The sequence below is a fragment of the Aegilops tauschii genome, chromosome 2 (assembly GCF_002575655.3).
Source record: "Aegilops tauschii subsp. strangulata cultivar AL8/78 chromosome 2, Aet v6.0, whole genome shotgun sequence".
Classification (NCBI taxonomy): domain Eukaryota; kingdom Viridiplantae; phylum Streptophyta; class Magnoliopsida; order Poales; family Poaceae; genus Aegilops; species Aegilops tauschii.
The window spans coordinates 603,297,344-603,314,140 of NC_053036.3; the positions used below are offsets into that span (position 1 = coordinate 603,297,344).

The 16,797-nt window shown below is 47.2% G+C and overlaps 1 protein-coding gene across 1 annotated transcript; it reads left to right on the plus strand.

Moving 5' to 3' along the window:
- Window positions 1–1,322: 1,322 nt before the first annotated feature.
- On the plus strand, window positions 1,323–6,453 carry LOC109760331 (probable serine/threonine-protein kinase PBL23). The gene is made up of 3 exons (XM_020319161.1): window positions 1,323–1,793; window positions 1,883–2,889; window positions 6,345–6,453. The coding sequence occupies exons 1-3, from the start codon at window positions 1,323–1,325 to the stop codon at window positions 6,451–6,453; spliced, it is 1,587 nt and encodes a 528-aa protein (XP_020174750.1).
- Window positions 6,454–16,797: the final 10,344 nt, after the last annotated feature.

Below are 16,797 nucleotides of genomic sequence, written 5' to 3' on the forward strand. Positions count from 1 at the left end.
ATTTTTTTGGTTGTAAACTTTGACAAATTTTTGCATGCCTGAAAATTTTGAGCATGAAATGACATTCGTGGAAGTCGTGGCAAAAAAAAAATTAGTACTTCAAATTGTTTATAAAACTAGCATTTTTTGAGCATTGATTTTGTTTTTTTTTTTTTGCCACGGTTTCCACGAATGTCATAATGTGCCGAACTATGGCAAGCATATATAGCATTTATCAAAGTTTACAACATAACTTTTTTACTATTTTTTCGATTTACTGTTCATCAGGGTGCATTTGAGCTTAGGAGCAGCTACTCCACGTCCCTCGAATAATAATTATTCTCTTATATTTGTATGTGTGAAGCAAATCACAACTTACTAGATTTTTTATAATAAAGGAAATTTGGCGTGATTTATGGGAAGCAATTTCCGGCTAATGGTCAAGTACTATAAATCTTTTTTTTTCAAGTACTAAATCTACCATATGTCGATGCGTACGTTCAATCAGGAAGCACTAAATTAGAAAGCAACGAGAGGGTGCATATGTAGCGGACGTGTTTAGCGGAACGATTAACTAGAGCAATGAATTAAGGATGAAGGATCCAAACCAACAAACCATGTGTGAGCCATATTAAAATATTGGACCTCTATAGTCTGATGGGCAGCCCGGTTTTTAACTAAGAGCAGTGTCATATCATAATGATCACAATAGTTAATCACAAGAGTTAAGGTGGCCTGTTGGGTACCACTTTTCATACGAACGCTAGAGGTCTAGAGTTCGAAGGTAGGTGTTTGCGTATTGTTTGAACTTTAATAGAAGAGAACACAAGGGTGTTAGTGGGCCGGCCCAGGCCGGAGGGATACTTGGACGACGTATATACGGACGGATTACCCATCATACATACGAACTAGATACGATTTGACAAAGGTCTATATTATCCTTTATACGTTTTGTGAGGGGGGTCTACCGAAGCGGGGCTCAAGTTTATGAGTTTTGCTTACAAAAATTGGGTCGATGTTTTAAGAAAAAGGCAACTATGGGTCGGAGTTTGCAACAAAAAAGACCGAGATAGGACAACATTCTGGGCGGAGAAAAACGAGGCGACCAGCAGGAGATACAAATGGGTGTGAGAAAAGCACTAAGGCTTAGTCGCTCCCAAACTTTAAATGAAATATAATGGGCCCAACCCCACACCTCGTTGCACCCTTTTGGGTAAACCAAGTATTCGAAAGCGATGTACGAGTATATATCAAAGTACTACTAATTTACAGTAGATCCAAAAGGGTAGAAGGGTAGCTTCGCCCACGGATGTAGTGGTTGGTATACAGTGTAGTCTGGTTCCATGGCGGTCACCACGGTGGCGACGGCAGCCCAGCTGGCATTGTACGTCCATGGGCTCGTCACGAAGATCACCAAGGCGGCGGAGACAGTGAAACAGAACAAGCTAGAGTGCGACCACCTCGCGCGGCGCGTGTCGGTGATCGGCAAGCTGCTGCCTCGCCTGCAGCTGCAGGACCCGGAGGTGGCGCAGCCGCTGGCCGGGCTGGGCGACACGCTCCAGGAGGCGCACGACATCATCGTCGCTTGCCAGAAATGGAGCGCGAGCAGGAAATTCTTCTACGCCGGCGTCCAGGCCGAGAAGTTCAGGGAGGTCAACGGCAGGATCGACTCCCACCTCATCCTCATCCCCTTGCTCAGCCACATCTCCATTACCCGCCGCCTCGATCAAATCATTCCTGCTCCTACTCCTACCAGAGTTCTTCTACCTATAGTTGCAACTGCATCTGATATGGTGCCATCGCTGGAGCTGCAGGTAAGTAGCCAGCAGTGGGGTAGGTTTCATCTTGTTGCTTTTGCAGCTTGATTACTTGTGTGTAATTGTGCCATCGTCTTCATATATAGGAGTTCACGTCAGCCGAGATCACAATCTTGACCGGAAACTTCCACCATGTGCTCCGTGAGGACAGCTCCATGACGGTGTACAAGGGCCGTCTTCACGATGGCCTGGACGTAACAGTCAAGTGCCTGAAGAATTACGGGCGACAACGGCAGGAACAAGAGGGTGCGTTCGTGGCGGAGCTCGAGATCCTCCCCCGCCTCCGTCACGACCACATCGTGGGCCTCGTGGGCTGGTGCTCGGAGGACGGCGATCGCATGTTCGTGTACCAGTACCAGCACACTAGCAACGGCACGCTCAGGGACCACCTGACGCTGGGCGGAGGCCGCGGTTCTGCCTCTGCGTCGCCGGCGACGTCGTCGTGGAAGGTGCGCGTCCAGGCACTGCTGGGCGCGTCGAGAGCCGTCGACCACCTGCACCGCGTGTCCGCTCCGCAGATCATCCACCGCAACGTCAGCTCGTCCAGCATCCTTCTGGACGAGAGCTGGTTGGCCCGCGTGTCCGGCTTCGGCGCCGCTGTTTTGCAAGCGGCGACGAAGGGCGAGCTACATGGTCAGCTCGTTGGGGAGGTCGTCGGCCACTTTGGGTATATCGACCCGGAGTACCGCCGCACGCACCGTGTGACTCCGGCGAGCGACGTGTACAGCTTCGGCGTGGTGATCCTGGAGGTGTTGACGGGGAGGCCGCCTAGCTGGGAGGAGGCACATACCTTGGTTGGATTTGCTGTCCCGTTCATCGAGGGTGGGAACCTGGGGCCTTTGCTGGACAGGCGCCCATCGCCAGAGCCGACGCCGGGGCAGTTGCAGGCGCTGGAGCTTGTGGCGTACACGGCCGCACGCTGTTTGTGGCGCCGGGACCGGCCCGCCATGTCAGACGTGGTGACCAACCTCGATATGGCGCTCGGGCTCATAGAGCGTGATGACTCTAAGCCGTACACTGTTGGAGCCGAGGCCGCAGCCAAGATTGACGAGAGGGCTACCAAAACCGCCTTCGCCGAGATCAATGTCGAAGAGTCTGTAGAACCAGACGAGGACTCTTGGTCTTGGGGAGAATATCAGATGGCAGTGGCACCATCACTTACATGCTCGTATGACACCAATTTAAAAAGTCTGATTTAAAAGTTTAAAAAGTCAAAAAATATTTTGAATGTTCGCAACACATTGCGTCTACATCTCCTAAAAAATCCAGATCCAAATTCAAAGTACATATAAAGAAAAAAAACAGATGTGAATAACATAGTTTTTGACATTGTGTTAAAAACTCCAGTCTTGTGGTTTTCTCTTTTTTGTTTCTCTATGTGTACTTTGAAACATGTGTTTCGAACATCCATATATTTTTCAGAATTATTCGAAACATTTAAAATTGGCTTCTTCAAACTGGTATTCATGGGAAGAGTGAAATGCACCACTGATTCATTAACTAAAATTGATTGCACACTTTAGGTCAAAAACACTCTCTCGAGCCATTAGCAAAAGCATCGGATGTCCATACTGAATGCCTCAATTTTCAGCCTACTTTCTCCACTCCTTTTCGCGCAACGTGAAAGTACCGCTATGCATTTGATGAGAAAACTTGGCCACATCAGGATCCAAGCTGCCAGCGTTCACGCATAAGACTTTTTCTTCCTCTTTTGTATTTTCATGTACGAGACTCTGCATTCTTTTTCCCCTTGAGCTCATTGCTCTTGGCACATGTCTCCTCCTTCTTCGTCATGATGCATGGACGGAGCCAGGATTCTAACGTTGGTGGGTGGGGGGCGAGATTTTGCCTATAGTGTGGAGGCTTGTCGGAAAAAAACCATTGTAGATATAGCATAGGTTAAGAAACTAAATTTCCATCAAGGGAATTCTGAACAATTTAATTTTGATCAAAAGTTGTCACTTTTTTTTTTGAGAGAACTATGGCGCTATATTGATTAAGGAACATCAGAACACAAAATCTCCCAGATCAGGTTCGGAGCAGAATGAAAGATAGAACATGAAACAACACTCTCACACGACCTAGCTAGGACATGCGCCGAGTAGTTCGAAGTCTGACTAACATGACGAAAGGAAACACGGGAGAAAGGCTCCAGCATCAGCTTGATGTCCGCAACCACTGTGCCCACAACAGATCTGTCGACGACCGACGAATTCATACACTGCACCAGGGACAAGCAATCTGAAGCAAAGATAACCGAAGAGAAACCTTCAGCAGAAGCAAGCAAGACTACATGTCGTAACGCCTCGGCTTCAGCAAGTTCGGACGTTGCCATTCATGACAAGGGCTGGCTGCAAGCAACCAAGCATGCTCCATGGTGGTCTCAAATGACAGCACCCACTCCCACCTTGTGTAGACCATCAAAAACTACAGCATCAACATTGATCAATACCATAGCTGGCAGCGGCGGAGACCATCGACCAGGGGGAGAATTCGTCCCATTGTTGTGTCGGGTGCGGTTTATAACAATGTTGCTGAATTAGGTCCACATAGTCTTGAATCTTGAGGGCAACCTGTTGGAAATATGCCCTAAAGGAAATAATATTTGTATTATTATATTTTCATATTCATAATTAAAGGGTTTATATTCTATGCTATAACTGCTATGATCATGGAATATGCGATTCAGTGAAAAACTCAATGTACGCGTGGAATAATAAATGGTAAATAAAAGGTTCCTAGTCTCGCCTCTAAGACTAGCTCAAATGTTGTTAGTGATCACGTTTTCCAGATCTTAGGATAGCGTTAAGTGTAACGATGATCCTAAAACAACATTGAGATTATGACATTAGAAGAACAATCATATTGAACCGACCCAATCTTGTTTGTTATGAATTGAGTTAATATCGTCTACATTCAATTATAATAACACGGAGTGTTAACATGTGATATTGCTCCTTAGACCATGAGAGTATCGTGGTCACTTCTTACCGTACGGTGGGCTTTGGGGTTGCTCAAACGTCACCTGTAACAAGGTGATCATAACGACAACTTACGGGTTCATCGGAAAGTTTGACAAGTGGCCGGATAGCTCGAGAATGGAATTTGCTCCTCTAACGATGGAGAGATATTCTTACGGCCCTCTCGGTGTGATGGCATTGATCATCGTCTGGCCAGACACACGTAACTTCGTCACTGGGATGCCGAAACACAATAACGAGAAAGAAGAACAAAACCGGTAACGAGGATTTCGGTCTAGTGAGCATAGTGATGACTCAGGAGGATACCGATGCATCCCGGGTTTTGTGAAGTATCGCGAAGCAAAGAGAACATCACATAATAACCAAAGGTTCACTCAAATATCATTCTTCCACTCATAGGGACTGACCCGGACGTCCATGGTCCCGTCGTCGGTCATTGAACGAACGGTTTCGTTCATGTCTATGAGTTACCGAACCTACGGGGTCACAAGCTTAAGGAAATCACGATCTGCTGAGTGTTAGTAGGACGGGGGTCATGAGAATATATTTGTGGAATTATTTCATGAATGTTCGGAATAGTTCCGAGAGGATCCGGAAACGTTTCGGGGTCACCGGAGGGGTTTCGGTGAATATCGGGTAATACCGGGTATTACCCGTGTGTGTGTCTATATATATATAGGTGAAAAATGTTTTCGGAGATGTTAAAATATATATAAAATGATCTAGAGTTATTTAGAACATTTTATATTTAATTTAAGTATCAATGGGTCTTAAAAGGCCAAGAGGTGGAGGAAGTTATGGCCACATAGGCCCATAAGGAAGTGCCCCCCTACCCCCCCCCCCCCCCCCCCCCTCCTTGTGGGGTATTTTTTTGATATCCTACTTTCATCTGGTATAACTGCATGGGACTGTAATTATTTAATGCATTTTGCATCACATACTTTATTACTGTACATATTACTTGTATTTTTTGTTTTTTCTTATTGCTTCTGTGCTACTGATTCCGCCACAGCAAAATTTATTTTGTTCTCGGGCGTAAAACCTTAACTTGAGCTCTTGATTTGTCAAGCTATCCAGCTATTGTCATATATATTATCACACAATGTCATGTTAGAAGGACCCTTGATTTCATCAGACCCCGATGGTTTTAGTTTCTCATGATGGTTGGGGAAGTAGCTTCTGGCCAAGCTATACTATGATGACGAGTAGAGTCAACATTTTTATTGTTGCAAGGATCACAAAGAAAGAAATCAGTATTCAATAGATAGTAGATTGATCTTTTGTAGCATCTTTCTTATAAATTAGCTTGCTTCATAATCAGTTGCTCTATCCAGGTTCTTTGGACTGCATGATGAGACATGGATTCCTAAGGATTGTTCAAGTGCATTCAGCGTCAATGGATGGAACACAGAATAGCCTAGGACACAATGAGCAGGCGAGCCTTATCATCTTGCATCTTCGTAATCTCATGCATTTCATATAGATATGGTACAAAACATACAACAGAAGTGCTACTCTTTTTTCCCCCTTATATCATCTGATTTCTTATCAATATGGGTGACTGCAGGTACGTCCCCAGGGAGACCGCTACTACCGTCACTGTTGAAGGAATCACAGTTGTGCTGGAAGGTCTTGCCTTCCTGCTTGCTGTGTCTGCCTTCTCATCTTATTTATGATCGTTTATGTGAAGAAGCAGCAGCAACCTGATTTGTTTTCTTGTGTAGTAATATGTGAGTTGCATTTGCAGGCATATATGTGTCAAGTCAATCTTTGTTAGTTAGATGTTGTTAGTGTTTTTCTATCAGACATGGTTCTGCAATGAGCTTGACTGCTTAAGTCTCACTCAGATTTTAGACTTGATTATTAACTGCTTCATTTCATTAAGATGTGAGGTCCTGATCCCAATGACAGAGCATCATCGCCCTCTGAACTAATATTCATGAGAGCTCACTGTTTGATTTTGTTGAACCATGCAAGTTCAAAATTTGATGAAGCCATGCATTCCTCGGGAACGAAAGTACCGTGGTCCTTCTGTACTCGATAAAATTAATGTTGTATTTGCCTGGTATAAGAAATATAGTGCAATGCCGACAGATAGTGTTGTATTTGCCGGGTATTAATTTACAGGTGTTGTGTCGAAAGCAGGCTTAGGAGAACACACATGCACGGCCAGCAGCACGGATTAGCCGATGGAACCAATAACAAGAGAAATGACGGAAAATAGGAGGGAGACGGTGAGATTGACATTGGGCAGTCGTATGCAATTGTGTCACTAAGCTAATCCGTGCAGCTGGCCGATGTTGGGCAGACGTATGCAATTGTTGGTCGGATTAGGCCCAGCTAGTCAATTGTTTTTGGGCAGCACTAAGAATTAATGAATGCATGCTGTACAATTTTCTCTGATTTTCTAACAAATGTGAAATGTTGCCCAGCTGATATTTGAGATGTAAATTACTCCCTCCGTTCCAAAATGTAGTTCATATAATTTTTTTAAAAAGTCAAACCACACAAACTTTAACCAATTTTGTGAAGAAAAACATTTACATCTACAATTCTCTATTCATTCCATAATATAGTGCGCCCACGCTTTTTGAGATTCAATTTTGACCATAAATTAGATCAATAATACATAATTTCACTAAAAAAATTATACTGTTGAAAACTTCTTTCGAATACGAATTCAAAGGTATCTGTCATGTTCCCGCCGCAGTCATCCATGTTGGTTAAATTTATGGTCAAAAATAAATCTCAAAAAATGTGGGCGCACTTCATCATATGGTGAACCTTTGAATTTTGTAGTTTCATATTTTATATATTTGATATTATAGATATAAATAGTTTTCTCTATAAACTTGGTCAAAATTTGTAAAGTTTGACTTTATAAAAAATCCATGTGCACTACATTATGAAATGGAGGGAGTAATATTCAGTCGTAGAAATTGATATATGTACTTCCTTCATTTTCCGCTATTTTTCCTACTTATGTGTTCATGCCTTCAAGTCCAGATAGACAACTTCATGACAATTGTTCTTGCTATTTAGATCTACTATTTCGTAGTTTTTTCTACAAATACATTGAAAGTTAAATTGAAAAGATTGCATGAATAGCATAAACACACTATTATTTCTATGTCTCTTCATGCTTCCAAATTCAAAGAGACAACATTATTGCAATTCTGGTCGCCGGGCCTCAATTTGTAATTTACTTTACAAGTACTATGAGGGATTTAACTCTACCAGACTGCGCATGAATAGCATACACGGTGTGATCTCTTCACGTCATGTGTCGAAATAAATCCACATGTATATCGTATGTGCAAAATTGTAGTACTCCCGCAGACCCGTAATCAACAAGTATATATATGAAAAATTATAATACCTCGAAGACCAGTAGGGAAGAGCTAGCCTCTGCCCTCTCTGCCACTACATCACCGAGACAAACTAGCTTTCTCTGGCCTCTGACTATATCACCGAGAGAAACCAGCAAACTCTAAGAGCAACTCCAATGGGGCGACCCAAACGGACGGTGATTTAATCCGCTTTTTGTCCATTTGGGTCGGCCGCTCGTCTGGCGTCCGCCTTTTTTTAGATTTGAGTCGGCAGCACGTCCAACGCGTCGACCCATATGTGCCGGCATGGCCGGCTGGCCGTCCAATATTACATTGATTTGCATTCAAACATATTATCAAATAAACATAGTTTACCCAATAAAATAGTATAGTTTTACAAGCCGGATACAAATAAAAATGTTTCACATAGTTTTGCGAGCGAATAAAAGAAGATACATTTATTGGTTGTCAACATGAGCCCACATATGCTCAACTAAATCATTTTGCAGCTGCACGTGAGTTTCCTAATCACGCATGTCTTCATGAAATTGGGTGAACTGTTCAAACGTTGCCGCTACTCCATGCTCAGGCACAACATTCTCACCCTAAAACTGAAAGCTTTGATCGTACAGACGTTCCGGGCGCTCGTCTTCTACAATCATATTGTGCATGATCACACAAGCAGTCATCACCTGCCATAGTTTCTGCGTGCTCCAGGTATTAGCAGGATACCGAACGATGCCCCATCAAGATTGCAAAACACCAAAGGCACGCTCGACATCCTTCCTAGCACTCTCTTGCTCTTGAGCAAATCTTTTCCTCTTCTCTCCAACAGGGTTGGGTATTGTCTTGACAATAGTGGTCCACTGAGGATAGATACCGTCACCCAGGTAGTATCCTTTGTCGTAGTTGTGACCATTGACAGTAAAGTTCACCGGTGGGCTGTTGCCTTCGGCAAGCGTAGCAAACACCGGCGAGCGCTGAAGCACGTTGATACCATTGTGTGATCCAGCCATGCCAAAGAAAGAGTGCCAGATCTAGAGATCTTGGGATGACACGGCCTCTAGTATGACTGTGCAAGCCCTGACATGGCCCTTATGAAGGAAATATACCCTAGAGGCAATAATAAAGTTATTATTTATTTCCTTATTTCATGATAAATGTTTATTATCCATGCTAGAATTGTATTAACCGGAAACTTAGTACATGTGTGAATACATAGACAAAACATAAGTGTCCCTAGTATGCCTCTACTTGACTAGCTCGTTTATCAAAGATGGTTATGTTTCCTAACCATAGACATGTGTTGTCATTTGATGAATATGATCACATCATTAGGAGAATGATGTGATGGACAGACCCATCCGTTAGCTTAGCACTATGATCGTTTAGTTTATTGCTATTGCTTTCTTCATGACTTATACATGTTCCGCTGACTATGAGATTATGCAACTCCCGAATACCAAGGAACACTTAGTGTGCTATCAAACGTCACAACGTAACTGGGTGATTATAAAGATTCTCTACAGGTGTTTCTGATGGTGTTTGTTGAGTTGTCATAGATCGAAATTAGGATTTGTCACTCCGTGTTTCGGAGAGGTATCTCTGGGCCGTCTCGGTAATGCACATCACTATAAGCCTTGCAAGCAATGTGACTAATGAGTTAGTTGCGGGATGATGCATTACGGAACGAGTAAAGAGACTTGCCGGTAACGAGATTGAACTAGGTATGATGATACCGACAATTGAATCTCGGGCAAATAACATACCGATGACAAAGGGAACAATGTATGTTGTTATGCGGTTTGACCGATAAAGATCTTCGTAGAATATGTAGGAGCCAATATGAGCATCCAGGTTCCGCTATTGGTTATTGACCGGAGATGTGTCTCGGTCATGTCTACATAGTTCTCGAACCCGTAGGGTCCGCACGCTTAACGTTCGATGACGATCGGTATTATGAGTTTATGTGTTTTGATGTACCGAAGGTTGTTCGGAGTCCCGGATGAGATCACGGATATGACGAGGAGTCTCGAAATGGTTGAGACATAAAGATTGATATATTGGAAGGTTATACTCGGACACCGGAAAGGTTCCGGGGGTCACCGGATAAATACCGGAGTAGTTCCGGGGGGGGGGGGGGGTCAATGGGCCTTAGTGGAAATAGAGGGCAGCAAGGGAGCTGTGGGGCGCGCCCCCCTAGGCCCAAACCGAATTGGTTTAGGGCTTGGGGGGCCGGCCCCCTCTTTCCTTCTCCCCTCCTCCTCTTTCCTTCCCCTCCTAGTTGGACTAGGAAAGGGGGAACCTACTCCTAGTAGGAGTAGGATTCCCCCTTGGGCGCACCCTATGAGGCCGCTGACCCCCTCCCCTTGCTCCTTTATATACGGGGGAGGGGGCACCCCTAGAACACACAAGTTGACAATTGTTTTAGCCGTGTGCGGTGCCCCCTCCACAGATTTCCACCTCGGTCATATCGTCGCAGTGCTTAGGCGAAGCCCTGCGCTGGTAACTTCATCATCACCGTCGCCACGCCGTCGTGCTGACGAAACTCTCCCTCGGCCTCAACTGGATCAAGAGTATGAGGGACGTCATGCATCGAGCTGAACGTGTGCTGAACACGGAGGTGTCGTACGTTCAGTGCTAGGATCGGTCGGATCGTGAAGACGTACGACTACATCAACCGCGTTGATAAAATGCTTCTGCTTTCGGTCTACGAGGGTACGTAGACAACACTCTCCCCTCTCGTTGCTATGCATCACCTAGATAGATCTTGCGTGATCGTAGGAAAATTTTGAAATTACCGCGTTCCCCAACACCTTATACTGCCCTTGCCAAGCAGAAGGACAGTTCTTCCACTCCCAGTGCATGGTCTATGCTGCCAAGCATCCCTGGGAAGCCCCTTCTGGCATTCATCGCCAACAAACGGGCTGTATCTTCATCTGTCGGCTCTCTCAAGTACTCAGGGCCAAACACAGCAATAACAGCCTTGCGGAACTTATACAGGGACTCTAGGCATGTAGACTCGCTCATACGGACGTACTCGTCAATGAGATCACCGGGAACTCCGTATGCAAGCATTCGGATGGCGGCAATGCATTTTTGATAAGAGGAGAAACCAATCTTGCCGACGACATCCTCTTTGCACTCGAAATAGTCATCATAGCCGACCACTCCCTCTCTAATACGGTTGAAAACATGCCTACTCATACGGAAACGGCGGCGGAATTTTTGATGTTTGAACAACGGGTTTGTTGTATCAAAGTAGTCCTTCCAGAGAAGGAAATGCCCACTCTCTCGGTTGCGATTCAACGCCGAAGGTGGCCCGGAATGGAGCCACGGAACAACGGCCGCTGGCTGTTGAGGTGGTGATGGACCAACACGGCAGCCAATATCTCCTCCTCGTCGTCGGACGACGAATCGTTGGAGTCGCAAAGGAAATTGTGGAAAAAGAACTCATCGGCGGAGTCCATTTGGTACCTTGGCAAACTGTCGAACAACTTGCGGGCGTCGAAGAAGGAGACAGCCGGCGAGGGGAGTCGCGGCGCGCAAGGACCAGCTAGCTGCCCTGCCGGCGTCCGATGAGTGGGACGGCGTCCGACGAGCGTGCCGGTCGGATCTGGCCGGGGCGGCGAGGCGACTTCTTGGTCGCGGGCGGCTGTGCAGTGGGGGGAGCGGCGGTGGGAAGCAGTTTGCTCCCCTGTGGCAAAACGACGGTGGCGGGCGACGACGGGAGTGGGCGGCGTTGCTGGGCGAATGTGGAGGCGGCGGCAGCTGGCAGAGTCGCCGGCAAAAATGGGCGGCGGCGTCGGCGACGAAGGAGGCGGGCGAGGGTTGCTGTTGGCTGGGGGTGAGAGGGGAGGCCAATGTGCCACCGATCAGCGGGCCCGGGGAGAGGAGAAGGCGAGCGCGCGCGCATCCGTCGCGTGTCCGCGCCGACGCAAATCCGGCTCAAAAATGGGTCGGGAATGGGTCGCCCGCGGACGAAAAGCGGACGCGCATCTGTTTGGGTCAGAGCGTTGGGCCGCCTTTTGTGTCCGCGCCGACCCAAACGAACGGTGGCGGACAAAATGGGTCGCCTCATTGGAGTTGCTCTAACTTCTGCCCTCTGTCACAATATCACCGAGACAACCCAATAGGCAATTCCACCTCAGCTCTTTTTTTCTCGAATATGCACGAGTGTGCGTATCATATATTGATAGAAGAAAGGGGGGAAGAGCCCCGTCCACATTATTTACATGGCGCTTACACAACGCGATCCACCATGCTAGCTAGAGGTGGATTACTCACCGTACACCCACCTCTCTACCTCTACGTCTACTGGTAGGATGTTAAGATCCGCGTGTAGGATGTCTGCCTGCTTCCATACTACGCCCTCAGCCTGTATTCTTCGTAGAAAATGCCGCACGTCCGGGGTCTTAACATCAAACACGACCGAGTTACGATGTTTCCATAGCTCCCAGAGGACTAGAATCTGAATGGCGCGCGCCGTCTTTGTTTATCTCCCAAGCCATGTCGCCCGAGTGCTCCATGCCCGTAAGTCTTCTCCTTGTGCCGGCGCCAAGCCGACCATGCCCACGATGAGGCCTACCTTTGCCCAAACTTCACGCGCGAAGACACAACCGGTCAGGAGGTGATTGACAGTTTCCTCCTCCTGGTCACACAGCGGGCAAGTGTCCTGGTGCGGAAGCCCTTGCCGTGCAAGCCTGTCCGAAGTCCACACTCTACCCATAAGTGCGAGCCACACAAAAAAACGGCACTGCAAGGGTGCCCGCGATGCCCAAGTGAAGCCAGCTGTGGGCGAGACATGATGCGTGGCAAACCTAGCCGCATATGCAGATCGGACCGAGAACTGGCCATTCTTCTCCCATGACCACAAAAGCTGATCTGGCCGCTGTGGCTCCAAGTTCCTTCCCTCCACCTGCGCCCAAAGTTGCATGAATTGGCCAAGCTCATCCTCGTCCATGTTCGGTCCAACATCTTTTGCCCATGTTGCGTTTTGCATTGCCTCCTGCACTGTCCTTGTGCCTCGCACCCTCTTGGCTACCTTGGCATATATATATCCCTGGGGCTAACTCCTGGAGCCGATAGCCATTGCACCACCTGTCTTCCCAAAACAGAGTCGTCTTGCCGTCGTCGAGTTCCACTTTTGCCGCTGCCTGGAACAGAACTCTGGCTTCATCTAGAATGCTGTACTTGAACTCCGCCCACAGCCTGGTAGCATCTGCACGCTGAAGCCACAGCCACTTCGCTTGGAGCGGAATATTCATCCACTTGAGGTTGGTCACTCCCAGTACACCTGCCCATCTAGGCCGGCAAACCATGTCCCATGCTACCGCACACTTTCCTCCACCTGCATCCTCTTTCCCACACCATAGGAAACTTCTGCAGATTTTCACTAGTGCCTTGATCGTTTTTGCGGGCAGTCCCATAGCAAGCATGGAATGTACCAGTATGGCCGACAGTACCGACTGAACTAAGATCATCCTGCTGCTCTTGGGTAGCGATGCCGCCTTCTAGAACGGCGGCTGCGTTGCAATTTGCTCGACCAGGTCCTGGAACTGCGCGGCGCCTTGCTTACGAATAGAGAGAGGCAAGCCCAGGTACAGGCAAGGAAAAGTGGCGAGCGTACATCCCAGCATATCTGACAGCAGCTGCATTTCCTCCTGTGTGCATCTGATAGGCAGCACCGAGCTCTTTTGCCTGTTAACTCTGAGGCCCGAGGCATATCCGAACATGTCCAGAATCGCCGAGCAGGCCAGTATATCCTTTTCCTTGGGCTTAAAAATGATCATCACATCATCCGCATACATCGAGATCCGATGTTTCAAACCAGTCCGTGCTAGAGGGGCCAGCACATCCCTTGTCGTCGCTTGTGCAAACAGCCTCTGAAGCGGTTCCATGCATAGTATAAACAGCATGGGCGAGAGTGGGCTTCCTTGTCTTAGCCCCTGACAATTGAAGATTGTTTCTTCGGGTATACCATTGATCGAGATCTTCGTGGACGGGGTCGCGAGCAAACCACATATCCACGATATCCACCTCAGCTCTAAAGATAAATAATTTCTGCCCTCGGTAGATCTAACCGTACTTCCCAGTTTCTTTGCATCCACGTTCGTATTATGTACAAATTTCGTTAATAAACAACCAGGGCACAATCGTCTCTCACATCTTGTACAAGAGCTGCTCATCCGCAAGAATGGGGTAAGACCAAGAAGAATTAGAAATACAGAAACAGTAAAAAAGCAAGCCTTGTCAAGGCAAACAAGAACCCTAAAAAAAAATTTGTCTTCAACTTCAAAATATTTTGCCAATCCGTCCGAGAGCCAAAACGTGCATCCAGCAACAACTTTAACATTATCTACACAGGAAACAAATCACCAAAAACGAGAGTAGAAGAACTAGGTTCCTTTCTCTATCACTACATCACAGAGACAGACCCAACTGGAGGATCAACATCTCAGGTCTAAGAAAAGAACAAGAGCTTCACAACTCTGCATCTAGTACTCACTGTCACTACGTGTTCTAGATCACTTATGTATGTATGTACCAACTAAATGTACCCTTTACTTGTATGATCTACTTTGTGACGAATCAAGTCTTGAAACGACTTACCAAATATTACAAAAAACTAAATTGCTTATCAATCCATTGGCGCGGCGTGCCGCCGCGCACTACCCACTAGTTCCCAATTATAGATTGGAAAGCTCCTAGACCACGACAACACGCATCGGAGGAAAGATATAACTGACAATCTGACTCCGTCAAATCGTCTTTCGGTGGTGGGCTACTGCGGGCGTAAAATAGATGGGCTTGTTAGTTTAGGTTGGTCGAAACGGACATAAATAGCGTCCCAAGTCCCAACACAGTACAAGGGGCATGTGAAAGATTGCACTGTTATACTTGAAGTAGTGGCTTCACAAGATCTTTGGTTTTGACACTTTTTTTTGGCATGGCTGGTTCTCACAACGATATCAACGTGCTTCAGCGTTCTTCAGTGTTCACAAGGCTTGCAGAAGGCCACTGCCTAGAGGTCAACATTGAAATCAACTGCCACAACTATAACAAGGGATACTACCTAGCTGATGGTATCTATTCTCGGTGGTTAACTCTTGTGAAAATAATATCGAATCCGAAAGGAGAGAAGAGGAAGAGATTTGCCCAAGCACAAGAGAGTTCTAAGAAGGACGTGGAGCGTGCTTTTGATGTGCTTCAAACTGAATGGGCTATCGTTTGACACTCTTCTAGAACATGGAGCACAGGGAAGCTTTGGGAGGTGATGACTGTTTGTGTGATCATGCACAACATAATCATGGAGGATGAGCATGATGACAATATCTACGACCGAGGGTTATAATTTCAGAGTGAAAATGTTGTGCCTGAGCACCAAGAACCGGGAACGTTGGCACAGTTCACCCAATTTCATCGTGAAATGCATGATTGGCAAACTCACATTCAACGCCATGATGACTTCGTTGAGCACATGTGGACTCACATTGCCAACCAGTAAATGTATCGGTTCATTTTTTTCCGATGTATTCGTGACAATTTAAATTTGGTTGTAAACTTTGTGATTTTTATTCGGTTGTAAAACTATTTATTACTGTGCACTATGTGATTTATTTGGTTATACACTAGCAATGTTTCTTTTAGTTAGACATATACATTAAAAACATGTGTACATTTAGCCGCCGAACGACTGGGTGGACCAAATCTGTCGGCTAGTTTGGTGCACTGCCAACGCAAACACAAAAGCGTTCGGAAGCTGTTCTGTTGTCCGACCTAGACGAATTGAATCTGGACAAAACGGACGTTTGTTTGTGGTCAGGTTGGAGTTGCTTAGGCCAACTCCACCGCGCGACCACATCCTGTCCGGGTGCGTCAGTTTGGGGTAGAACGGACGAATAGCGCGGCACAACGCGCGGCCCCAAACGGACAAATGTCCAGATTCCGTCCAACTTGCGCTAAGTTTGGGGTGAAATGGACATCGCGCGGACGGGCTCGACGCACGCCCTTGTCCCCCCTTGGCCCGCCTGTCGGGGACACTAGCAGTCCCTTCGCTTCCAACGCCTCCACCCCCTCTCCCCGCGCCACCCCGCCGCCGGCGCCGCCACTATACTCCGGCCGCCTTCTCACTGCGCACCCCCCGGCCGTCCATACCAAACCATGTCTCGACATGGCCGCCACCACGCCCGCGCTTTCGCCGTAGTTTTGGCCGTCGATTGGAGGAGATTTGGCCGTCGCCGTCGTAGCCGGTGGCAGAGGGGATACGACCGCCGGCGACGTACCACGGCGGCCACGGCAGCTTCCGACGAGTGCTCCAGAGCGGCCAGTAGCCGGCCGCCAACCACCCCTGCTGCATCGAGGTGATCATCGCGACCTCTTTGCCACCACGACCGCAAGGCGATCTGGTGGATGAGTATGTGCGTATGAGTGAGACCACATGTCTGATGTCCTTGTACAAGTTCTGCAAGACCGTGGTGGAAGTGTTTGGCCCTGAGTACTTGAGGCAGCCAACTGCCGCTGATACAGAGAGATTGTTGGCGATCAACGCAGCTAGAGGCTTTCCAGGCATGCTTGCAGCATAGATTGTATGCACTGGGAGTGGAAGAACTGTCCATTTGCTTGGCAGGGCCAGTACAAGGGGCATGTCAAAGTGTGCACTGTCATATTAGAAGCGGTGGCTTCGCATGA